Source organism: Patagioenas fasciata, chromosome 20, assembly GCF_037038585.1.
Source record: "Patagioenas fasciata isolate bPatFas1 chromosome 20, bPatFas1.hap1, whole genome shotgun sequence".
Classification (NCBI taxonomy): Eukaryota; Metazoa; Chordata; class Aves; order Columbiformes; family Columbidae; genus Patagioenas; species Patagioenas fasciata.
The window spans coordinates 3053802-3080742 of record NC_092539.1 but is presented as its reverse complement, the minus strand read 5'-3'; the positions used below and the strand labels follow the sequence as shown (position 1 = coordinate 3080742).

At 51.0% G+C, this 26941-nt stretch overlaps 1 protein-coding gene across 4 annotated transcripts in view; it reads right to left on the bottom strand.

Moving 5' to 3' along the window:
• Nucleotides 1-25170, bottom strand: part of EHMT1 (euchromatic histone lysine methyltransferase 1) — a 113358-nt gene extending 88188 nt beyond the window's left edge. Inside the window, exon 1 of one of the 4 annotated variants that reach the window (XM_065853573.2) lies at nucleotides 25095-25170. In XM_065853573.2, coding sequence (XP_065709645.2) covers nucleotides 25095-25115 — 21 coding nt within the window. In that variant the 5' untranslated portion in view covers nucleotides 25116-25170. Of the gene's footprint in view, nucleotides 1-4231; nucleotides 4478-4780; nucleotides 4865-23369; nucleotides 23463-25094 lie in introns of those variants that run through there. The other 3 variants (XM_071817512.1, XM_065853576.2, XM_065853572.2) reach the window with 3 other exon arrangements.
• Nucleotides 25171-26941: the final 1771 nt, after the last annotated feature.

Here is a 26941-nt window from a genome sequence, read left to right as displayed (position 1 = left end):
CCCAAAAAGAAGAGAAAAGATACAGAGGTTACCTCCCAATTGCTTTTTGTACAGAGGTAAATCTGCAGCACCCCAGGTGAAATACAGGAAAAGTGTCAGGGAGCAAGAGCAGCCACAGCAGCAGGTCCCCCCATCCAGTAATTCCACATGGAGTCTGCCGAGATTAATGGGAGTTATCTGGTCTTGAAGCACACATAGAAGATATTAGAACTGGTTTCAAAATCAAGCAAAGAGAGGTTACATGCTAATACTTGCTGATAAATGCCAAGGAGAAGAGCGACTCTAATCGATGCACGAGATGCTCAGCATCATGATTCATATGGTTAAAGGAGTATCTGATACGCTGTGACATGCATGTATACATACATATGCGAATTAAGGTAAAGGTAAAGCATTTAACTCCCCAACCCCAGCGGGAGAAGTGAACAAGAGGAAAAGGAGAGCCTTCAATTCAGATGAGCAAGAGCTGAGGTTATTATTTACTGCAAAGATTTGGGAATATCTTGGTAAGAACTGCACAGTTATTTCTGAAGGACTCCTCTAATAAGCAGTGTGAGTTATAAAAATAGTCTGGAAGCCGTGGTTCAAGGTTGCTACAGCCTCGAGAAAGAAATAGAGATAATTGATGGAGGCACAGATTCCCGGGAACACTGAGGACTGTAAAAGTACTGAGAAATCAAACTGATGATGTGGAAAATAAGATGAGATGAAGAATGATCAGGTTAGCAGAGGCTCCTGAAGGAGCAGAAGCGGGAGAAGGCAGACCTGTGGTTTGCAGTGGATTATTAAGGTTAGGATGGATAATTCCTGCTGTTGGTATCGTGTCCCAGACAGGCCTGTTCCCGAGCGCCCCACGCCCCTCCGGGCACGGCGCTGGGTCCTGCACCATGGAGCCACGTGGTTAAACCAGCTCATAAATCTGAGCCTGGTTCCAGGATCCAGCACCAGGAAACGCAGGGCTCAGAGCTGCTCCCTTTGCTTTCTGCAGCAGCGGCTCCGCAGACTCCAGGTGCACCCCCGGAAAGAGCTGCAGCACCTACCAGCGCCTCATCCTCCCAGCGGGAACAGCCACTCCTGTTTGCTTCTCTAGCTGCAAAACACTGTGGCAGCAAGTAGGTCACAGACTAGATGGCGCTTGAAGAAACACCTGCAGCTCATTTCCCCCGCTCTGTTCTATTCCATTTTTCACCTGCAGGTCTTTAAAGCAGCGTTTTAATTCCATCCTCCCTTCCACCACAGACCACACGTTCCCAAGCGTAACATACCGCGTCACATTGCTCCTCTAACACTCGGAAGCCCAAACATTTGTCCTCCACGCTGATCAAATCATTAAGCCGCATCCAGCACGGGGATGTAGTTAAGTCTAATAATTTCACAGGCAGGTTAAAAAAATGCAGCTCCTTCTCCTGTGCCTGTAACTTCACTTATTAATCCTTGTGGAGAAGGGGGTAGGGAGTCCCCTTTGCCAGCTGCTGGAGGAAATTCAGCCATAAACTGGATTTCAAAACGACCAGGAGAGCAGCAGATTCAAGTGGATCTCGGTAAGGCACAAAGGTGGAGAAACATTACTGAAAACCCTTCCACACAACAGCAGGAAGAGGATTCATCACAGCAAATAATTACAAGGCTTACATCATAATGTCTGGTTTGAAAGTCATTGCCAATTGACTAAAGGTTGGTTGAAGCAGTGACAAGGGAGAGAAGCAAAGACACCAGGCTTTGAAGTGGTCATTATTTGATTATTAAAGACTGGGACTTGAGTGCAATGTATTACCCAGCACAGTAACTTTATCCTCCCTGTGATTGCTGGGGTTGCAAAAGGTTTCCTTAGATACACCTGTAAGATTCAGTTGCATTTTGTTCTTTCTGTTTTCAATATAGCCCCTGGCTGCTGTGATACCAAAGAGGGAAGCAAGTCCCAAATTCAGGTTTCAGTTCCTCTGCTGAACAAAGTTCACTTCCACTTACGCTAAGATCTTATTCTGGACCCGTTTCATTCCAGCAGGCTGGAGCAGCCCGGGCCGAAGGCCCAACCTCGGCTGGGTCTGGCCTTACAAAGGGCACGAGGTGCCCCCTCCGTGGGATCTGCTGAGTCCAAGGACACATCCGCAATGTTGAAACCAAATAGAAATTAAATTTGGATGTAGCTATTCTTTTCCTTTCAGATTTACCAGCTGCAGGGCTTGCTGGAGAATGGGGAACCAGCCATGGGCTGAGGCTCTCGCCAAAGTTGCTCCAATGCAGAGTCCCCAGGCCCAAGGCTTGGTAAGGCTGAAGCACCATTCTCTCCACAGCCACTGAAAATGACTGATTTTCCTCATTTTTCCCTAAAACAACAAACGAAGGAGGGCTTTACTCTGGCTTTGAGCCAAAAGGCATAGATGGCACTAAGCAAACAGTGTCACCTTTGTCCTTTTGTGGAGCTTTTCCCCCATTTTCTGGTGCCAAGGTGCCCACCCTGGTACTGGAGACCAAAGGAACACATTTAAAGCTGGTCCAAACCGCTTTAGGGATGAACTTGATTCCCTTTCGCAGTGAGGCTGCAACAGAGGATGAGCTGACAGATCAGGGTCCCTAAGTTACCCTCCGCAAAAGGAAACCAGTGACAACCTGCACTGCCAGGGCCAGGACAGGCACCTTGTTCCAGCGTATGGACCAGTCCTGGGCCCACGGCACCTCTGGTCCTGCACTGGTAAAGCAGCCCCCACCTACACACTTTAGGTTAAAGTCGTATTTTTCTTACACCACGATCAGCAATAAATGTTCAGGTTTATTTTAACTTCCTTGCTTTCACCCTGGCTTGTCAAAAAACCCTGTTTCTCAGCCCTTCAACCAGATGCGCTTTAACCAGAATTTGATTCTTTTCCTCTGAACTGAAAAGCCCGTGTTGTGGTGACAGATAGATCACTGGCATGAGGTAAAAATCCAAGCCAGAAAATACTCATCCACCATCGAGAAACACGCAGCACCGCTGGGTCCCAACAGAACCACGCTCCTCCAAGACCAGGAGCCTTTGTTCTTACAGTTTCCAAACCAGTGTTCTGAAAACAATGCCCCTCCCCATATAGATTTATATTGCTGTATCTCTATCATTTTCCTTACACCCATCAAAATGAAGATATAATTAACCCATCCTCAATAGAAATTACAATGATTTTGAAGCGGCAAGAAACAATCTATTTGCATTTGGTGGCTAATTATTCCCCCTACGCACACAACCATCAATGTTCCCTAAACCCATCCACGGAACAGACAATCTGTGCTAGCCAGGGCTCCTGGAAAGGAGGGGAAAAGGAGGGACTGAGCAAAAACAACCTCAGCATCGGGGTCGCAGAATTTTCTCCAAATACACAGCATCTCAAGCTCAGCCAAGTCTGATGGAACTGATAGAAGTGCCCTTCTGAAGCCACCCGACAGCGTTGCCATCCAGCCGCGCAGCGCACGCGAGCTGCAGCTACCACGGGGCCAACCCAGTGGGAGCCACCGACATTGGCAAAATTACTGAATTATTATTCCCTTCTTCATGCCACTCCAAAGAAATACAAAGCCACGTTCCAACACGCAACATCACAAACGAGGTCCTGCTGCCGCTGGACACGAATCCAAGCCCAGGTAGCAGCAGGACTAACGTCCCAGCCGTGCAACACACGAGTCTGCAGTGGCATAGGCAGAGTTGGGTCTGTTATTATCCCCTCCTCGCAGCAGGAAGGGTGTGCCCTTCTTCCACACAGTCCTGAGACTTGCTGAGGAGCCACCTCTAACAATTAGAGGGGAGTGAGTTATTCCCATTAGGTAACACACTCCAAACGATGCCCTTCCCACCCCCCCAAGCCAGGTGAGTTTTGCTGAGGGTTCACCTCCATTTCCACATCACTCAGAAGGATCAGGGAGATGTTTTTAAGAGGTAAAGACACAAGCCGTGGTCAGTGAGCACGGCCTCTCGCAGCTCCAGTGCTGCACTGAAGCAGCCTCAGGACAACCAAGACACCCCGGTTCTGCTGGAGGCCCCGGGAGCCCCCGGGTTGGCCCAACGTGGCTTGTGCCGCGTTTTGGGGGAAGCTGATATAAAACATCGAGGGCAGTAAATCACATCGTCCTTCCCCCAGGCCTTCTGGAGATAAAATGCTGTTCGCTAACAGAGTTTTTCCCTCCTCCAGGATGCAGGCGCAACGCGGCGCCCGGGCGGGACGGGGCTGGGTTTGTCACCTGGACACAACCCTGCCACACTTACCTGGCCGGCGAGGCATCCTCTCCTCGACGTGCGGAAAGTCGTCATCCTTTAAAGCAAAGCCAAAATATCCCAACGGTTATTTCTTTTGCCCCCCATCTGACAACAGGTTTGCAGCTCCTCGGGCACGGCAAGGAGGGGAAGCAAGTTTAAAAAATTAAAAACTATTCTGTAGGCAAGCAAAACTAATCCCTTTCCACATTTTCTTTGCTTGATAGACCGAGTCCCACTGGGTTCTGATCACGGCTGACAGGACTGGGTGTTTTCGGCCCTCAAGGAGCGCAGGCCTCACCTCCTACAATCATTTAACTCAACATGGAGCCGCCCTGGTGCTCTACCCCAGCTCTACAATCGGCCCCGCGCCTCAGGATGGCCTCGCACCGCAATAGGATTACTGTGGCCTAGAGGGAAAAAAGAAACCACAACATGAAGGTCACCCATAAAATCATTACACAGATCCCTCTTCCCCAGCTCTCCGAGAAAAAAAACCTCTACCAAACCCTCGACCTGAAAGTAGAAACACAAAAAGATATGTACGTTAATCCCATATACCTCCGTCGATTTTTTTCCTCGTGTCTTTAGAGTAGTTGTTTACTGCAGCCAACTGCAGAGAAATTACAGTAGCTTAACTCTCCAACTCCCTCTAAAGGATTAATCTTCAGCGAGCATGCTCACGCGAGATCTTTTTTCAGCAGTTGCATCCATTTCATGAAATGAGGGCTGCTGCAGACATGAGGAAATGCCATTTCAGGGCGACAGCCAGAGCGAAACAGCCCCCAAAAACAAGGGCCAGTCCCTTCCCAGGGCTCCAGAGAGGATCTCTGCCCAACCCTCCACCTCCAAGGAGGTGAAAACATTTCACGTTACCGTGCCCTTTCAGGAAGAGGGGGGGCGAGTGGTTTCCCTGCGACACACGCTCTAAGTGCTTGCTCTTGGCTTTTCTCTACGAGCTGGTGGACAGTTCATCCACCACATCTTAAAATCAAAATAGCTTCTCGCTGGGAGGTTTTTTTGTCTTTTGTATCACTCCTTGGCTCATCTTTGCTTTTAAAAAAAACAAAAAATCAGGAAGATAATTTGGGGCGCAGGGGGAACATTCAAAGAAAAAGGAACAGCTTTACAAATCCAGTTCTCAACTCTGCAGCACAGGAGGTAACAGACCCGGAGACACATTTAACTCCACAGATTAAGGACCCACGCAAATGAGGATTTGCTAGTAGACAACAAATCCAGTATCTAAGCAAGGCTGTTCAAGTAATCTTGTCCATTCTCTCCTAGACCACTGTAGATTAAACTGCTCCATTTGAGGTGTTTTCTCCCTCATCCCAAACGCCACACCTCGAATCAGAGCTTTCCTGGTGAAAATAAAGCTCCAAATTTAAGGACAAATATTTATACTTTAGAAACACTCTTCCAATCTCCTCTTCCCACATTACCAGGGTACTGCCGCTCCCCTTCCCATTTATCTATTTTATGTCCTGTTGCTTAATTGCTCTTTGTAGCTGATGAGCTCCAAGCCTCCCCCGCCCCCAGCAAAGGCTCTTATTTCAAGTTTTAAACCCTGCTTGAGTAGAGCCCAGAGCCCTGAGCACCGGGGAAGATCCGGAGCGGGCTGTGCCCAAGGTGTGAGATGGTTCACAATCCAACCGCCAGGCTTCCCCCAGACCTTACACACATCTAAACATTTATTTCAAATAAAACAACAAGTCTGGAATGTCTTTGATGCCGCGAAGCCCCTTTTATGTTTTAAGCCCTACACATGAATCCACAAAAAAAGAGGCAACATGTCATGATAGTGTTAAAGAAGGGCTATGTCTGCTTGCTTAAAACGAACGTTCACCATAGCGACAGTCTCCGTAAGGAATGATGAAATGTATGGTGACACTGGAGATTTTGTTCTGTTGTCACCTAAATAGAATCACGCACAGAAAGGAAATCTCTGTTACCATGCATTAAAATAGACAGTTTGTTTTATTTATAAAGCATGCGAACTGGTTGGTTTGGATGTGTCACAGCACGGGCTGTTCATCCCCTCCCTGCTCTGTGCTTTGAGGACTCAGTGACGCTCACACTGGTCCTGCCCTCCCACCCATCCCAGGGGTGCTGAGGATGCTCCAGCTTCTCGGAGGAAGGTTTGGAGCCAGGGTGGGATCTGGCCCTGAAAATCCCCGCAAATAAAAACCCCAGATTTTAAAGCGAGCGAGATGCGAAAGCCTCAATGCAGGAAGATCACGTCCTGTGCTTCCTCCTGCGCCGCAGGATTACACCCGACCACGAAGCTGGGATATCAGATATGGAGTTATCCTGACCTGTCACTCTCAATTTGGAAGCCGGTCATACTCGCTGAGAGTTTAGACTTTGAAGATTGACTGCTATTGATTCCTCTTCAAGCAAACTGCCCAAGCTGGCAATCAGTCAATAATAAGCAATTACTCGACGGGCTCTTATCTCCAGATGCCAGCCCAGACAGCTCGATTCATAGAGGCAGCAGGTCAATAAATCAAAGCTGTTTTCCGATTTTAAAATATCATCATTTTTAAACCCACCTGGCCTTCAACCTGGCTGAAAAAGCAGCCAGGACAGAGAGATTCCCACAGAAAGGTATAGTGATGCATTACTAATTTACCAAATGGGAGATAGGATGTGATGCGGTGAAATCCACCTCCGACACTCCTCATCAGTGAGGAGTAGCATGAAAGTTGCAGCTGGATGAAGATGCTGGGAGGAGGAAGCAAATCCATCTGTCCTTCTAAATATTACTGGTAGGGAAGCAGCAGATCAGGACAGCGACCCTCAAACGCTCCTTGCTGGCCCACTTTGACCCACCTCACTGCACTGGGAGCCCCAGAAATACCAACAAAAACACACTTAACGACACCATGACAGCAAATTGATGGCACTTTTCTGATATCCCTGCTGTGACCTCTCTACCCTGAGTACACAATTAATCATTTCATCCTAGGAAACGCACATCTTTGCTCCTTCACGGACCAAACGGGCTCCTCGGTGCGCTGCAGCGTGACCCAGAAGCGATGCTGTTAAGTCCAGCGGCACCAACACAGTGCAACAGAGAAGAAAAATCAGCCTTGCCGAAAACTCACGTAGGCATTTTAGGCCCTCAGCGCAGACTCCCTGTTAAGACCCATTTGTATGAAAAGAGCTGAGAATTGCCTCTATAATTTGCAGGAGACCACGCAGCTGGAACGTGAGTCTGGTGCAACAGCAACCTCCTATTTAGCACTGCAGAACCTAGAAACTCTGGTTACTTTCCCTGTTTATCTACGAGTTCCTGCAGAAGTCATGGAAACAGCCTTAAAGCATCAGCAGAACAGCAATACTTAAGTAATTCTCCTGTATCCTCCCCATCAGGTGTTAACCAGTGGCACAGAGGGAGGCACAGGAGGTACCAACAAGCTCTAAATCCAAGACCCTCAGAGCCCACGGTGCCTTCTGCTCATACTGTGGAAGTGTCCCAGCTTTATGAAGTTTAGGGCCATGCAGGGTGGCTGTGGCCCCATCCAGGCAGGCTGTCAGGGCTCTAAACAATACCAAAACCATAAGAAAACCAAGCGAAGAAGGCAGCATGACTTGGGAAAGCTGTATCTCTAAGAATGGGGGACCGGCAGCTCCCAATGAACAGGGTACGGAGGCTTCTTGCTTCACCTGACATGACCACTGGCCCCAGGAAGGAACATATTTCTATAAGGATTATAGCCAAGTCTTGCAGACTGAGCATCTCCAACCACATTAGCTTAAAAAAAACCAAGATGTGAGTCTAATATCTAAACCAAAAGGGGTAATCCACTGGAAGCCGGATCAAGCCCATGGCTAGTCCTCACTCCTCATCCTCTATTTGCCACAAAACGCAGGCACTTGAGGACATGGTCTAAATGTCCGATGTCTTCAACGCCTTTCAGAGGTCTGGGAGGGATGGCAAGGCGAAAGGCAGCAGAAAATGAATCACTTCGGTCGTACTCGCCAGTTAGGCCAGAATTCTTGTGGAAAAGCCTGCTGAGGTTTTCACCTCCAGTCACATCCAGTGCACTTGGGTTTTGGTGTCACCAGCAGCTGGGACAGCAGGAAGCTGTGGGAACGCATGCCCAAGATCTGAAAGGCATTTCTGCTCTCCTTACCCGCAGAGCACCTGCAGGCGGCTTCTACACGGCCGGTCTGGGCTGCAACGTCGCGGCCAAGCATGGAAGAGCTCGCAGGAGGAAAAAGAAGTGTTAACGCGTAATACAGCATCGCTATCACCATTTATAGTAAAGCCACGAAATGCCAAACCAGCTGACAGGATCCCACAAACCACACTGCAGAGCAACAGCGGCTGCTGAGTTTGCAGCCTACCCGAATTATTTTCACACCACACCTGCATTTTTCCGATATTAAATGCGGCGCCTTTTCCTCTCCCCATCCAAATGTAGGGATGAATGGCAGGTCGGTGCCTCCACGCTGTAAAGACAGTGGTAGCACAGCTCTAAAGAGAAGCCTGCAAAACTGCTGGGGTTCCTGACCACGGAAACAGCTATTTTTTTCCCCAGAAAACAGAGCAACCATGCTGCCTGCTACTGGCCTGGCTTCAATGGACACATGGCCTCAGCTAACCTGTGTTATCATCATCCTCACTCACAGAGTCACAGAATCCCAGAATGTCAGGGGTTGAAGGGCCCTGGAAAGCTCATCCAGTGCAATCCCCCATGGAGCAGGAACACCCAGCTGAGGTTCCACAGGAAGGTGTCCAGGCGGGTTTGAATGTCTGCAGAGAAGGAGACTCCACAACCTCCCTGGGCAGCCTGGGCCAGGCTCTGACACCCTCACTGCGAAGTTTCTTCTCAAATTTAAGTGGAACCTCTTGTGTTCCAGTTTGCACCCATTGCCCCTTGTCCTGTCACTGGTTGTCACCCAGAAGAGCCTGGCTCCATCCTCCTGACACTGCCCCTTTCCATACTGATCCCCAGGAATGAGTCCCCCCTCAGTCTCCTCTTCTCCAGCTCCAGAGCCCCAGCTCCCTCAGCCTTTCCTCACACGGGAGATGCTCCACTCCCTTCAGCATCTTGGTGGCTGCGCTGGACTCTCTCCAGCAGTTCCCTGTCCTTCTGGAACTGAGGGGCCACAACTGGACACAATATTCCAGGTGTGGTCTCCCCAGGGCAGAGCAGAGGGGCAGGAGAACCTCTCTGACCTACTGACCACCCCCTTCTAACCCACCCCAGGTACCATTGGCTTCCTGGCCACAAGGGCCCAGTGCTGGCTCATGGTCACCCTGCTGTCCCCAGGACCCCCAGGTCCCTTTCCCCTACGCTACTCCACAGAAGGAAAACAACACAGCAACATTACAAACCATAAGTGCAGCAGTAACACAAGATTATTTCTCGTCTTTTATGAAGAAAACAATGCCAGTCACCGGATGACAATATATCACAACCTGCCGTTCATCCTTCCCATCTCGAGGCGTGACCATTTCATACAAGCTGGTGATCAACTGTCCTGCTCTGCTTCCTCCTTTTGAACCGCAGCATTGCATCAGCACCAGGATTCCACCGCTTTGGATCCCCAAGTGTTGTTGGGGCAGCAAATGCCAGAAACAGCAGCAGAGAACAAAAGGGCTCCATGGCCCCACCGAGAATGTGGTCAAGGAGAACATGGTCAGCAAGAACATAAAATGGGACCAAGACACCTCTCTTAGAGCAGGGAACTGCCATCGCTAATACTTTTGGTGGGCAGAATGATAATTTAGTAAGTCCATCACCTCAGTTATAAATCACAGCAGCTCAGCTCCATGGCTGCTGCTCATCCAGAGCCCCCAGCTGACCAAAGCATTGCTGCTCCTCATGATCCATCATTTCACACCCAGCATGCACATGTCACTGGAGTCTGAGACCTCCTGGCTGAATTGGGGACAGACTTTGTAAAGGCAAAGTAAACCCCTGCTTGCACACCTAGCAGGTCGCTGTTACAGGAGGAGACCTGCTCAGAGCACCCTCACTGGACAAACCCAGTTCAGGTTGAAGTCCACAAGTTCATTGGGCAGGGTAGACAAAATCATTCTCTTGATGGGATCTCACTGTATTCCAGGCACTTTGTGATTTCAATGAACACCGATGCTTTAAAAAATCATCCTCAAAGAAGATTGATTCTGGGACTTTCCTTTGGCCCTTCAGCAAGGGGACACCACAGCAAAGGTGTGTACACAGGGCCCTAATTGTAAATGTTACTCCCCGGCGTGTGGGAGGGGAGGAAAACAAACAGCAGCCTTCTGTGTGATTGCCGCCCACTGCTAAAATCAGTCCCTGGCAGTCTGTGTTCACCACATCACCGTGTGCGGCACCAGTTCTGACACTGGAGAACGCTGCGAGAGCTCAGGAGATCCTCGTTCTCCACACACGGACGCATTCGTTTTGCCCCACGCTGGTTGCAAGGATCCAGCTAACTCTAAATTTGTCTCAAGATAAACACCGTTTAACAGGGTCCTTTATCATTTAGCAGAAACTGTCCCTCTGTCTGCTCACCACCTACCCAGTGGCTTTCAACCTTGGGTCTGCCAACAACTTCCAGAGGGCTCTGAGGGTAGCTAAGGAAAGCCAGCCACTCGCAGCCGTCATATTTGCTGTGCAGACATTCCCACGCTACCGGCATGGCATTAAAAACCACTCAAACTATGCAGCAGTAACAGAGAAGTAGTCCTGGAGGCATCGGGCTTTACGTATGAAAGCCAAAAAAAAAAAGGTTTAGTGAAGCTGACCAAGACAAAAATTCTCATGATGGCTTATGAAAATGAGGGTTGGCAAAGGCAGTACCAGCTCCGAGGGAGCAAGGCGAAAGCTGAGCTGGCCTCATCTCCAGCTTCTAACACCTGCACGGGTTATAAACCAAGCGGCGAAGAGGCAGAACTTTATTTCTCCATCCTCCGGATTAAAATTCAGAGGTGGAGAAGCGACACGAGCTGCTGAGGGTCGCAGCACCATGACACCACCTTGCTCTGGGCACGGATGGCCCAGCCCCACTCTCCCAAGGTGCACAGGGTAATCCAGACCTCTGGAAAACTAAAGGATTTTGCTGCAACGTAAGCCTTCAGAGCACAAGACCATGACTGCAACCTTCCAAACCAGGGAGGTGGCGGTGCTGAGGTGTCTGCATGGGCCTGCTCACCGCGCTGGGAGAATCGTTGCCTCCTCCCCGCTCCGAGCCTTCCTCCGTTCTGCTCCACACCGCACTTCTCGCACAGCAAAGCACACGAGCGGTGGGGTACGGTCCAGCCTCACCTCCACCGCATCTACGCTCCCATCTTCCATTTGCATGTTTCCCAAATAGCTCGTTGCCTATTAGACCCATTATAAAAACAGAAACAAACAAGAAAACCCCAAACATAGAGAAATACAAACACACAAAATGACAAACACTGAAACAGTATCATGTAAAAAAAAGGAAATTAATTCAAGGACTTGCTTACTGGTCCATCCACAATCTTTACATCCTGGATAGAGGCATCCTTATAGTGTGATAGTTCTCTTGAGTCAATTCAAAGCATATTCAAAGTTATCCCAACATAAATACGCTTCTCTCAACATGACTTTGGTCAACACACTTGCACGATGTGCAGCACAGCCACATTTACACCAGTGTAAATGTGCTTATATCAATGAATTGGCCGTACCAAGTGCCAGCTTTAACTGTCAGTTGGGATCTGTAGAGGTTCAGTCTCTATGTGCTAAGAGCTGTAAGTAAATGAGCTCTCACAGCACAATCTTAATTAATAGTCATGGCTTTCAACATGCAAAGCAGCTACCATGATCACTCCATCAATGGTTATTTCTACAAATCCAATGGCTCATGGCAGAAAACCTTCCACCGCTGTCAGAAACACCCACTGTCACCTCCTGATTCCTGGTGTCTCTGCTCTGCTGAGCGTGGTGAGGAACCCCCCTGTGCAGGAGCCCTTGGCCAGGAGGTCTCTATGCCATGGCAGCAGCTTGATTCACTCAGGAGGGTTTATTTTGCCAGAAGAACTGCACCCACACTCAATCAGTACAAGACACCCACACAGCCTCAGCGAGGCAGCGTTCCCGCGGGGAACACCTACCCACACATCCATCCAGGGCGCAGCCAGCATCCCAGCCATTATGGCACCGACAAACAGCTGTGATGCCAAATACTGTGGTGTGTTAGTAATTATTACTCAGATGTGTAAATGTCTGCAAGATCAAAACCTACCTGTCTGGCTGCTTGAGGTAATGACTGAGCAGAGCACTGGGCAGCACACAGTTGTGATCCTCTTCTGCCCCATTTGGACCTGAGATGTACCATTACACAAGGCACCACGGGCTCATTCCCACATCGAGCTGCATTCATATAACCAACTGACACCACAGGTAAACCACCTGGCACACTCATGGGGGGCTGTCAGGGCAAGAAAGGGGTTTTATCTGATTTTGGGCATCACACCCCTGGAGAAGCTGATGATCATGGAATCACAGAATGGTTTGGGTTGAAGGGACCTTCACAGCTCCCCCAGTGCCACCCCTGCCATGAGCAGGGACATCTTCACCAGCTCAGGTTGCTCAGAGCCCCGTCCAGCCTGGCCTGGGATGTCTCCAGGGATGGTTCATCCACCACCTCTCTGGCCAACCTGGGCCAGGCTCTCACCACCCTCAGGGACAACAATTTCTTCCTCATGTCCAGCCTGAATCTCCCTCCTTTAGTTTAAAACCATCACCCCTTGTCCTATCACAACAGACCCTGCTAAAAAGTCTGTCCCCATCTTTCTTATCAGCCCATTTGAAGTCTTGGAAAGGCCGCACTAAGGTCTCCCCAGAGCTTCTCTTCTCCATCTGAACACCCCAACTCTCTCAGCCTGTCCTCCCAGCAGAGCTGTTCCAGCCTCGGTCATTCCTGTGGCTCCTCTGGCCCCTCTCCAGCAGGTCCATGTGTGTCCTGTGCTGAGGACCCAGAGCTGGACCAGCACTGCAGGGGGGTCTCACCAGAGTGAGCAGAGGGGACAGTCCCCTCCCTGCACCTGCTGCCCACAGGGCTGGGGATGCAGCCCAAGATACAATTTGCGTTCTGATGCTGTCACATAAACAACTCACAGGATCCAGTAGAAAAGGCAGAGATGTTAACTACTCCTCCCATACGCCGCCCAGCACAGAAGGCCGCGAGGCGATACAGCGTCCTCATGTCAACAGAGACAGACACGCTCAAAACCAGAGTGCAGCTGGTGAGTTAAGGGGAGGAGACACATCACCCAGATAATGGCAGCATCTGCAGGAAGATTAGTTCTGAAACTAAGCTTGGGAAAACAGCCCCTGAACTCACATGGAGAATAACAAAAATTTTGATTCAAGTATTGCTGTTGAGTGGGGAAATGACTGTATTCTTGGAAATTCACTTGAGGAGGTGGCCTGTGCCTAACAGTCCCTGGACAGCAATGCTGGAAGATAATCTGTTGAGACACACGTGGCTGAAAACCCAAAGAACAGGCAACGTGACCTGGCAGAGGTGCTTCTGCTCTGCTCCTCCGGTGATGTAACACGCAGGGATATTTACAGTTAACAGAAACCATAGCCCCACATTGGCCAAAGCTTCACAGAGCTCTGCTGATGCAGTGAAACAACACGGCAGGGGATGGTGACGGGGGCTCCAGGGCTCTCAACTCCCTCCGCTCCGCTCACCTGCACTGCGAAACCAGGGCTGAACCTCCAGCTGCAGCTGCTTGCTCTAGCAAAACCACATCAAAACAAACAGATGTTACAAAAATATAGTGACGTTCACTCAAGTGACACTTTTCTATCCAATATTTTGCTTTGGAAAAGTCAGTGACAGGTTGTCAAAGTGAATTTGTTTGTTAAAAGTGGATTTTTCGTAGCACAGAACGACTGTACAATAGATGCCATAATTGCACAGGTTCGTTAGTAATTGCATAGGCTGGAATAGGATGCATCAGCCTAATTTAAGAACGGAAAATGACAGATCACATTTTCAAGATACAGTCCAGTGTTGCTACCAAAAGATCACAGAAGAGGTGCTGGACATTTGGATTCATAGTGGCTTCGATTACAAATAGATCATATGTTACAAAGTGCTTCTAGATGTTTAATTTTTCTCTTAATCAGCTCCACCCACGATCTCAAGGAATGAAGCCAGAAACCAGAGCATAGAAACTAGTGAACATTTTGATATATGTAACTTGCCAACTCTTAACAAATGAAGATAACCTGGACATTTAAAAATCAACATTTTGCAGTTCTACGACACTTCCAGTTAAAGCTTCCAGCACCAGGTCAATTCTTCTGACATTACAGATGGGAAAAGCATCACCGGGAACAAAACATCAAGCGGCCTGTCCCAGAGACAGAGCCTGGAGAGCAGCACAGGGTGCAGAACACAGGCACAGTGTTCAACGGGGACATTCAAGGTAGGAATCGGTCACCAGTCGTCCTGGGGACACGACCAGCACAAGGGGGACAGAGGGATGCGGTAGGATGATGAAGCCACCTCGCAGAGCTCAACCCGCAGAGATCCACACACTGAATGTCAGCAGACACAAGGGACTTTCAAACACACAGACCCCAAAGTGACCCGAAACAGCCGGTTCCGAGGTGCGAGCACAGCCTTGGCCCGGCAGATTCGCTGGCAACGCACGGCTGCACCGGTACGGCTGCTCACAGCGACCGTAGGCAAAGCACCGGCACGGCGATGCCAGGCCAATTAGCAGAATTTCAGTTCATTGGCATTTAACCAGACTACGAAATAATCTCTGGCACGGCGGCTTTTCGGCAGGGACGAGTTCTAAATCTCATAATCAGACTCCGCCAAGCAGCCTTGCCCGGACGGTTCTTTCAGTTCTCTTGTTCAAACTGCCGCCCGCCCCATGGCTCCGGTACGCTGCAAGCGGCCGCCCGCAGGAAGCTGACGGCAAAGCCCTCCCTGGTTTCTGTGGGTTTGGATCAGGTCCCAAGACTCTTTTTAAAGTAATACTCTAGTCTATGTAATCTTCTGTCTTATGGCGGGTCAGTGTTGCAAACTCTCCTTGCACTTAAGTCCTATTAACCGTCTGCGCTAATTCTGCATACAGGGCATTTACAGCTCTCTGCTCATATAGCTCCACACTGAGCAGCCCCAGTCAGCCACAAAGCCGGGCATCTGCTAAATAAGAGGGGAAAAAAAGGAAACAAAACCCAGAGATCTACCTTACTCCAATATTCAACTGCACAGTCAGTTTTTCCAATACTCTCCTTCCGCACATGGTACAACACACACTTCAGAAACTCCGGGAAACAAGCAGGTTGTGTTTTGTGCTTGCACAGCATCACCAGCTATACTTACAGGGCAATAAAAATTAGCTTAATTAATAATACATCAGCAAGAAAATGTTAATGAGCACCCAGGAGGGAAAAGGACTGCTGTCTAACCTCCTTGTGTGGACTCTTTGCTTCGGCAGCAATCAGCAACTGCATCAGCATTACCAGCGCAGTGCAAGCTCAGAAACGCGACTCATGGGGGAACACACGCGGGACCCACGGGGCCTCCTGCCACCATTTACATTTCTCTTTACATCAGACGCTGTTGCATCAGGAGCAGCTCCACACCAACTTCCACTAGTGGACTTTTTGTCATTTAAAGAATTTAGAATATCCCTGGACATCCAATGTATAAATACACACAGACAGGGCCTCCTGCAATCGGTTCTTTGGCCATGGCTGCAAAATACACATTTCTGCCGGCAGAGCCCGCATCGGCCTCAAGCTGCTGTCTCAGCTGTGCTGCTGGATCACAAGCACGTTGCGGGGGAACCGTATCAAACCTCCCTGCTCCCGGGAGCTCACCGGGAATATCCCAGACGCTTCCTCGCTGAGCAAAGAGGCGCCGCGGGCTCAAACCCGCGCGCTGCCAGATGTCTCGGGTAGGTGTGTTTCAAGGCGGATAACGGAAATTCCACCGTCCCAGCTGTTTCTCTGTTTTGGCAGGAGCGGCAGCGCGGGGGCCGAATGGGGCCCGCAGCTGCCCGGGCGGCTGTGCCACCGAGGCGCATCCACGCTGGCGCTCGGCCACGGCGCATGTTCCAGGGCTCGTGCGGCGCGGGGAGGTGGTTTCCTGCAGCCAATGGAGGAGCTGCCGGTCCTGCCTTTCATCAGAAGCGTGGCTGCAAACAAAGGCCCCGGTGGAGAAAAGCAAGTTGGCCGGTAAAACTTCCCAGCGCCAGCCAAGGCTCAGACCTGACAAAGCTCCCGCTTTCCTCATCACCTCCGGAGCTTCTCCTCCACATCCCGGCTGCATTTGGGGTCACACCGGGACTTGTATTTAAAGCCCAGACGCCGGCTGGGGGTGAGGACGATCTTTGTGTCGTGTGTTATTGCCCCTGAGCCAAAACTCCGGGACGAACGGCAGCAAAAAGCAACGTAACACGCACCTTGTAATTGCATCAAGCACCAGCATTTGCAGCCATAGCGGTGGGTAAAACTTTAGGCTGCTGTTGCGCAGGGGCAAAAGATAAATTCCATCTATAAAACAGCCTCTGTGAGGATAGTCTACAGGCGTGGATCTGAGAAGATATCAAAGCAATCATTTTTTAATAAAAGGCAGAAATGTGCTATCTAAATAGAGCTGCATGAGAAAAGCTGCTGAACCCTTAGAAACCCAGAACAACCACATCACCACTATGATGGGTACTTCCAATGGGAAGGAGACCATAAAACTTGCAGAGAAATCCCCAGAATGTGGCAGTCAGGCACGGAATACACTGCGTGCGACAGACACCGGGTCTAAATCTTAAAAAAGATGGGAAACACAACTTACAGTGGCTGAAAAACAAATTGGCAATAACCAAGACAGCATATGATCCCCCCTCGCTGGCCTTTTCTAACGGTGCAAGCTGGAGGCTGCACTAATTCTCAGAAATGGAAGCAGATGAATCCTGAGCGAACGTGCTCGGTTGTTCGCTCACCGGTGGCACGAGCTGATGAAAAGGCAGCGTGGTTCTGCACCTCTCACGCTCCCGGAGCCGCGGGGTCTGGCACTACAGGAAAAGCAAATATCACGTCCCATCCCAAGGCCGTCTGTAAAGAACGTGCGTTATTGCACCTCGGAGCACGGCAAAAGAGGTGAAATATTCCCAGGGATGTCTCCGGGTCCTATAGGACACCTGCTTATAAACAATCGTCTTTGCATATTAAAGAGGCATTAAAGCACTAATTTGAAACAGTACTAGAAAATACTCTTCCTAATCCACAGGCCAAAGGATTTCAAATGTATGAAATTCACAGATCCTCAGCATTTAAAACTCAGAGCTGACTCGTTTACAAATGAGTTTGCCATTAACATCACCTAATGCCTTGGTCACCAGCTCAGCAGCGGTGCTTTTTGCATAAGCCTTCTGGGCGTTGATTTAATCTATCAAATATTAATAATGTTCCTCAATTAATAAAATACTCATGCTTCACATTCTCATAATACGGAGGTTTATGTTCATACCTGCAGACCAACTAGATGGAATCATATAACCATCATATAACCATCACATAACCATCATATAACCATCAGCTCGCAGCCTGATGGTTAATGCTTTCATCTCCCAAATACAGATACTCTCTTCTTGACACTGATAAACCCACATTTGCCAGGGTGTGAGTTTGCTACCTACCCCATTGGACGTAAGAAACGCATCAAAAAATGAAGTTAATTTGTCAGATGCCAAAAACGCAAGTGACTGAAACTCCAATTTGTGCGTCCCGTCCACGCACCTAAAGCAAAACCCACAGGGAAGGAACTTCAGCCACAGGCAGCACAAACACCTCCCAGTCTGGAACTGAGATAACCAAGAGGGGATAAACTACACTACACAGAAACAGTAAAGAATATACATGGCTTTGCTGCCCAGCTGCTCAGCCCTGGGCTGGGCTACGGCAACACCAGAGCCAACGATCGGTTTGGAGGTAAAAACGGCTTCTAAGTCCAAGGCCTTTGGGCATCTGCATTCACCAGAGAGACGAACATCACGTTTCAATAACCACCTCCTGATATCTCAGCATACTTTCAACTCCCAAATCAACAGCAGTGTGAAGCATGTAATTTTGAAACCCATTAATCCTCTCTAAGTCTCCTACCGTGTGCGTGTTTAATTTCCCACTTCTTGAAACAATATTATGGTTTTTGAGAGAACCTGACTGTAGCTTCTGAACGCTCTGGGTCAGCAGCATGAAACATCCCCAATTACTGCTGAAGTTGGATAAAACATTTGGGTAATTCGCTTTCTGGCTTTGAGCCTTTGGGAGAAATTACCTATTAAAACTTCCTCAGAAACTGCAAGGACTGGAAATGTGTGACCGGAGAGGAAGAAGGTAGCTGAGATTCTCAGGAATCCAGAAGTTCATGCTTAAAAAGGGAAAGAAAGGGGAAAAAAAAGTGTATTTCACAGCACTGAGGGCTGTGTTCAAATGCAACAGCAGGTTATGGCCAACAGTCCTGGGGAGACCAGGGCTCCCTTTCACCAGTTAACATGTTAAAACACTTCTCTGCACATCTACGCTCGAGTTCTAAAATGAATTAAAAATCTGAAGTAGCACTCTGAACAACAGAGGCTTTTTCTCTTACCCTAAGCAAGGCCAGAGCACAGCGAGTTGCGTTTGGATACCTGGGCTGCAATTCTCCCTCCACGTGCCCATCCCCATCAGCCCTACGGGTGGGTCAGGCCCCCACATCCATCCTGCCTGCCCCCCATTCTCAGAAGCAATAACCACCACGTTCCTCTGCTCTTCAGCAATAAGAAACACAAGCAGACACGTTTTTCTGCAGCATCACAAACGCCTCCTGGGCTGGGCTCAGACACTGTGCCCCAAACGAGGGGTGACGGGGCCGCTGTGCAGCCGGTGGGCACCACTGTTATCTGCGCTCACCCCATCTGCTCATTCCCCGCTGCTCTGCTGCTGGCTCTGAACGCTGCAGCCACGGCGAGCTCACAACCATCTCCTGGGCCATGTGCTGCCCTGCCTGACCCAGGAACCTATCACCACTTTATTTTTATCCCTGTTGGCACAATTTTACATTTCCCTTTAACAAACGAGGTAGGTCACTTACCTGGCTTTATTTTGAGTCTACCCATGTCAGCCCCGCTATCTTGCTCCATACTTACTTCCTCACCAGCTGCACCACCTGCAACTTCCCTCCCTGCCCTGCGCTGTCTCTGCAGGATGATCATCCGTATGCTAACAGAACTGGACCTGAATTTTCTGCTCTCCCACTCCATCCCGGTCACCGTCTCCCTGTCCTAAACCGACACTGCTCAGCACCGCCCCTGAGAGCTTGCCCTGGAGATGTGACACCGAAAAGGAGGGATTTAATATTTCATATCTCACCTCCGCCCCAAGCCAGGCCCTTGCACACACGAGCGGCTCAGCCCTGGTTCAGCACCCGTCGGCAGTTTGTGTCACAAACTATTAATATTGATCTTAAATGGAAATTCAGGCAAAACAAGCCGGTACAGAGGGAAGACAATGGTGGGGATCAGTCTGGATCTTAAGGAAACAGGAATCCCCTTGGAAGAATATTTCCTGCTTTAAAAGACGATACACTGCATGTCCTTGATACTTTGCCTATGCTGAAAGTTTTTAATTAAAAGTAGGAAAGCCTTTCTATTTTAGCTGCGGAAGTAGCAGCATCAAGTGCTTTTCCAAGTACAGTTTATTGTGGGTTTATATGCATTTGAGAGAGCTTGGCAGCCAAGCAAAGCCAGCAAACCCTTCCACTGCCTGCCAGATCGACTCTACCACCTCAACCAGCCACCAGCTGTCACCAAGGGGACGGGGAAGATGGACTCACAGCACTTCCCCCGACCCACCTGAGGCGCAGACAGCCAGGTGAGCCTTTCAGCAGCTTCCGCGACAGGCAAGGAGGAGGAAACCTCCAGCAAAACGTGTCTTGAAGCATCGAACAGACCCCTGGAACCTCTCGCAGTCCTGCACAAAATGTAAGCCCCCTCTTTACCTCCTTTTCTGGGATCCAGTGACCCCAGGCAGCAGCTCTGCTCTGCCTCAACTGCTTTGCTGGAGAAAAATGAGAGGAATGTTGGCCAAAGAGCCCAACAGCATCCTGGCGTGCATCAAGAACAGTGTGGCCAGCAGGACCAGGGCAGTGATTGTTTCGCTGAACTGGGCACTGGGGAGGCCAAAACTCCAAACCTGGGGTCAGTTTGGGCCCCTCATGATGACCCTTGAGGTGCTGGAGCGAGTTGAGAGAAGGGAACAGAGCTGGTGAGGGGCTGGAGCACAAGTGTGATGGGAGCGGCTGAGGGACCTGGGGGTTCAGCTGGAGAACAGGAGCTGAGGGGAGACCTTCTGATCTCTGAACTGCCTGAAAGGAGCTTGGAGCCAGGGGGGTCGGGCTCTGCTCCCCAGGAACAAGCACCAGGAGCAGAGGAAACGGCCTCAAGTTGCGCCAGGGGAGGTTGAGGTTGGATCTGGGGAACAATTTCTCCCTGGTTTGGCCACCCAGCCCTATCTGCCAGCACAGCCCCAATCAGTTCCCTCCACAGAAGAGCTGCTTGTTTGTTTGTTTCTCTTCTTGTTGTTGGGGTTTTTGCTGGTAATTGCATCTCGACCAGGACTTGTGCTGACACAGCGATGGTGGAGGGGAGAGCAATTTCGTTGCATTTGTGGACAGATAACTAAGTCGGCAAAACTCCTCAAATGTAGACCAAGCGTCTGCTTTGGAAAGCAAAAAATAAGCTACTCTGGTCTAAAATCACCTCTAAACTAATACAGCTACATCCACAGCAAGAACTTCTATTAGTATGACTATTTCAGCAAGGAAAAATGAAAAATCATCCTCTGCAACCAGCATAATTATATTGGAAGAGCTTTTTTAAAGTATAAACCAGACCTTTAATTCTGCCTTGACTTACAAAATGTTCTTGGACGCTTCCTTCAGTCACATTGGCTCAGCCACCTTATCTTAACACAACTGAACTGCACTTGAAAAGCTTTCTTACAACTTCAGAAGACGTATTTGCCCATCCTGTCATTGTTTAAAGTTTGTCTATATGGAAGAAAAGGATGAGTTCCCGAAGGGCTTTTGCCAACCCACAACTCACCTGGCATGGGAGAAAGTAAATGACATTTGACACAGGCTAAAATTTTGTGAGGGGTGGGTTGCAGTTTTAACAAAGTAGCTGATATAACTGGTAAAGTTATAAACTCTCCTTACTAGGTCTCTAGTCAGAGAAGGGAAATAAAACCTCCTTTCTTTATGCAAAGACCCAGCTAAAGCGTTGCAAACCGTGCTAACCCTGGCTCCCCAGGAGAAATCTAACACAACACCTGGAAACACGCACCTTTTGCCTGTGTTCACACTCTCGTGTTGATGCAGCACCAACGTACCTGGCTGCACTAAGGAGACCGAGGAAAACACCTGTCCTGCAGGCTTCCACACAGCTCACAAAGCAGAAATGATGATGGGGTTTAAAACACACTGAGTTTTCCTGACGTGGGCTCCTGACACAGACTGGATTAAAAGCAGCAGCCCTGGGAAGGCAAAGCCCTCTCCTCGCTCATGATACCAGCTGGCAGGAGCAAAAGAGAGGAGGAAGGGCCAGCAGGCCTGAGAGAAGCGCTGGATTTCACATCCCCTGCAAAACAGAAAGTGGGAAACCGAAGAAATCATCTGCGTGCTCAAAGACACCGCTCGTTAGGTCCCGGCTTTCCCTGTTCTCACTCTGGCTGGGTGGCTGTTACAGCACCCCCGTCCAGCCGGGAGCCGAGGGGAGCAAGCGCTCTGACGCCATGCGAGTGTCGCCCCTTCCTGCAGTCGGGAGCTCACTGGGGGCTGCCCAGAGCCAGGATCAAAGCCTGATTTGCAAAACCCTCAGCCCATTGAGTCCTCGCCTCTAAACCACAGGGAGCTGCTGGGCGCTGGACTCGGTGCAGAGCCAGGCTCAGCGGAGGGTGCTGGGGAAACCTGTCCTCTGCGCGGCTTGCACGCCGCCTCTTCGCTTTACAGATCAAAGCTGCATCTCCACAAGAAAAAAAAAAGATGTTACAGATCAGAACGGATAGGAAGGAAAAAAAAAAGATTAAAAACACAGTGTGACTTCTGAGGAGAAGCACTTCTTTCAAAGCCACACACACGCCTTAGGTCCCGCTCAGCACCAGCCTTCCTGACGTTAGCACAAGCCTGAGGAATAACACTGTGGCTTGAAATCTCGCACCAAACAATCATTTTAGGAAAGGCAGGTGATTCTCTTTACTAAACTGATGCAAACACTGGAGTAGCAGCATCAAATTCAATGAAGCTGCACTATCATAGAACCGGCTGAGGAAGACAAACTCAGTTCCTTAAACTTTAACCTTTAGCGCTGCATTCACAGCAGGTGTAAAATAAGGAAAAGCACCAAACTGGACTGGATATAAGAAACCTGCTCAAGAAAACCAACAGCAAAGCCAGGCTGCTCTGCAGTGCCATGGTTCTTGCAGCACGGCTACTTACCTGGCAGCTCAACCATTTCTAAAAGCACAGAGAAGAGAATAACCGCAGAATTTCAGAGCTCAGAACCTGGTGCTCAGAGAGATTCTCCCTCACAGATCCACACTAAGATGTGACAAGAAGCTATTCTGTACTGGAAACTTTTGTCTCGAGTTAACCATCTGCCAACAACTTTGTCTGCAGGGGCGCCTGGACACTCCCCGGAGACACACAGACTCTTCCAACCCGCCCGGCTCTTTACTCAGAGCAAATATCTCCTCCCAGGAACACACCTCTGCACCAAGTGAAATGATCCCTCATTTCTGCTCCACCTTGCACATGGCAGAACACCACGGTTGTGGGTGTTAGTCCTCGCTTTGCCCCATCAGCGCTGGGGGAGCAAAGAGCATCTCCTCCAGTCTCCAAATTCCAGCCTGATTTACACCAACTTCCTCCCCTCGGCCTCAGAGGGGTGTAAGCAAAGGCAGATCCGGCCTCAGATTTAACAATTTATGGGGGAGGGGAGGAATTAAACTCCAAATGAGTCACCGTTCCCTCCCCATAATCCACAGCAACATCTGTGGCTATTCAGCCTGATTTTAAGAGCAATGTTTCTTAATGCTCTGCATGCAGAGCAGCCCCAGCCAGGAGATGCTTCCCAAAATAAAAGGCGTTAAGTAGTGTTAAGACAAACCTGTACATTGAGAGTTGATGAGTTATGAGCCAACTCCTGCCCCGGTCACAGCCACACCATCCTCCCAGAAAGCACAGAGGGACCCAGGCAAAACTGGACCATGGAGTCACAGAAGCATCTGAGGGCTCATTCCTCTATCACACGGCAAGATTAACACCTTATCCTCTTCCAGAGGGAACAGCAGCAGGACCAGGCCTTGAGACGCAGTTGTGACGGAACAGAAAGCATAAGTAAAGCCCTGGACAAAATACCCAATGAGAATCCTACCTGAGTAATAAATCCAAGCTGTCTTTGCCGCACTTTACAAAGCATTGCTGTCGCTGCACTACAAACTTCACCCCAGGCAGGGCAGCAGTTCCCTGTGACAGCGGAACCCTCTGAGCACCGTATTGCACACAAAGCTGCAGCAAGAGGTGTAACGGAGCTGTTTTCAGTCACCGAGCGGTACCTGCACGCACTGCAGTGACGGAGCATCCGCTCACCCCAGCTCTGATCCGGTTTGTGCCAATACACCTGTGTTACTGCCCCGTTGCTCTCTGTGCATGTGAAGGCTCAGCAGCTGCAACCTGCACCTGGGGGCAAAGGCTTATGGAAACAGTTTATGTACTCCGACAAAACCAGGGAAAAAGTTTCAGCCCGGCATAAAGAAACACGACAAACTCAACAGGTATTCGAGCCCCGTGTGCCACTCGTGTAACTTTACAGGGTAGTCGAGCTGTGTGTTTTCTTCAGGGACGCTTAGAGATCTGGCCAATTACAGCTAATTGTCATTATGTGCCCAACTTCATTTTCCCTGAGGATTTTGGACGCAATTCCGGTGTTTCCTCAAACCTTGAGCATTTCAAATCGCTCCACCGATAACAGCGATAAACCAGAGCACATCGCAGGCTTCCCGAACCCTCCGAGGAGGGAGAATTTATTATTTTCACCGAGGGGAGGCCAAGGGGGATCCAGTCCCGGCTCGGCGAGGGGAACCGAGCCCGCTCGGCCTCTGAGGAAACTTGGGAGAGTTTTCTGAGGAAAAACTCGGAGTTCTCCTCTCCCAAGGAAACTCCGCCACCTCCTGCCTCCCGACAGCCGGCGATTCCTGCCCACCGGACGGCACAGGGCTCCCCGCCCGCGGGGCCGCCGGGCGCTCCGGGCAGCGCGGCGGGCCCGGCCGGCTCCGGGCTCCCTGCGGCGCGGCCGGGGCTGCTCCCGGGGCCGGGGGCGGGCTGGGGGCCGGGCCGGGGCCGCCGCGCTGCCCGGGGCCCTGCATGGCTCATGCCTGCCCCCGCACGGCTGCCGTGCGCGCCGCCCGGGAACCTGCATGGCTCATAGCGGGGCCCGGCTACCGCCGCGCCCGCCCGGCCCTGGACTCTGGATGGGGCCGCGCCGGCGCCGCGCCGCATGGGGGGAGCCCCGGAACATGGATGGCGCTCCCCCCGTCTCCGGCACACGCACTAGCTCCCATTGGGGGGGGAACCCCGAAACCTGTATGGCCCATACCACTGACTCACCGTGGAGGGGTGTTACTTATACAGAGTCCCGGGCCCCCCTACACACAATGGCAGCAGCTCCCACATTCTTCCCCTCAGAGGAGTTGGACTGAACCATGGGGCGGCGGGGGCACGGCCCCCCTCCCGGCCTCCGACAGAACCCGCCTGGCCCTGGGCGATACCACTCCACGCTCCCCCATCTTCCTTCCCCCCGCCCGGGCAGATGGACGCCGCCGCTCTCACTCACCTCAGCATCCACTGTGGCCATGGCCGGAGCCCCGGAGCGTAGCCCCGCCCCCTCGGCGGCTCCTCACGCCTTGGCTCCGCCCCTTTCCCCTCATTCTTCTCAATGGAGACGCTCCGCCGGCCACTACGCATGCGTGCGGCAGCATGGCGGCCCCCGCGGGGTGCCTCTATCCGTACGGCGTCATGGCGGCGCCCATCTGGAGGCCGCCGTACAGCTGGGATGACGATGGGGTGACACGAGGACAGCGTACATCGACACCCCCTGACCACAGACCCTTCGCTATTTGTACCAAGAGCCCCCAAGACGGCGGCTTTGGACCCTCGCCCCATTGGATTCATCCCACCAGCCATAGCAGCAGCTCAGCTGTGTGAGGGGAATGAGCATCAGTTGCTCCTAACTGAATAGATAATGAGTTTCCCAAACCGTACCCTGTGGCAATAGCACCCAGCAGCCACACTCTTCCACAAACCTAAACAAAATCCGTGCAAGAAGATCCTGGAAAAAGTCAAAGAATCCCTCTGTCCTCCTGCCAAAAAAAACCCTTTAAAAATCATCTTTTGTAGCTTCTCCCACTTCTCTGTTATTTTCAGCCTAGTGCACACAAGGTCTCAGGTGTCTGTCTCAGCTAAAGCCAGGGCTGGACGGGCTGGGGGAAGCAGCTGCTCCCCGTCCTGGCCCAAGGGTCCCACAATAGCTGCTTTCATCCTCCCCAATCCCACAGGCCCCTCCTAATGCCCAGGCCCATAAATCCATGATTGCAAAACAATTAGCTCTTTTACAGCTCTGCTGTAAAGTAGAAGATACCGCAAGGGGGGTGACAAACACCTCCAAGGGCTCCTCGGCCCCACAACCGCTGCCACCGGGGAAACCACACCAGGGAGACACAGGGACCAGCAGACACTGCTGCACCTGCCTCCCGGGCAGGGGAGTGTGTGCCTTGGGGGGAAACAGGAGCATTTAAGTGCCCTGATGTCAATTTACACCTTCATTATCAGCTCTCCCCAGGAACACCCTTCCCTCCACGGCTCCCGCAGCCCCACACCGACTCCTGGTTCCTCTCTATAAGCAGATGGACACATGGCTTTGTTTGCTTTGCAGTCAGACTCTTGCTCTGAGCCATGAGAGGCCACGGGCACCACCTGCTCCTGGGGACGTGCGCCACAACCCCCGGTGTGGTGCCGGGGTTACCACCTTGCCTGCCCCAGCACCCCCGCAGTGCGGGTGCCCCATCCCCAGCACAGCTTTGTTAGCACCCACAAGGTGCTTTCCGTGAAACCAGGAGGATTCGGGGTGATGGGGCACAGGAGGGAGCAGCAGTGGCAACAAAAACCCAGGGAACTTAGAATTTGGCCTAAGTTTTTAATCATAAAGTCATTTTGGTTGGAAAAGACCCACAAGATCAGAGCCCAGATGTCACCCCACCCCTGGCGCTGCCCCATGTCCTGACAACCTCATGTCCGTCTGTCCAACCCTCCAGGGATGGTGACTCCAGCACTGCCCTGGGCAGCCTGTTCCAATGCCCCACAGCCCTTTGGGGAAGAAATTGATCCCCAGATCCACTCTAAGCAACAACAAAGTGACCCCGACGCTGCCAGATCACCCAGCAGCGCCCACACACCCGTAACTGCCCCATCGCCCCCCGCTGGGCTGACACCCCCGAGCCCCCACCCAGGCCTGAGCCACGGCCGCTCCTGCCCCCCAGTGAACCGGGGAACGGGGTGCGGAGGCTCCAGGGACGAGAGACCCCGACACACACCAAGAGCCGGAGGCCCCGGGGCGCGGAAGGAGCCACCGGCAGCCCCGCCCGGCCGCGCCGCGGTCAAAATAAGAGTCCCCGGGGCTGAGGC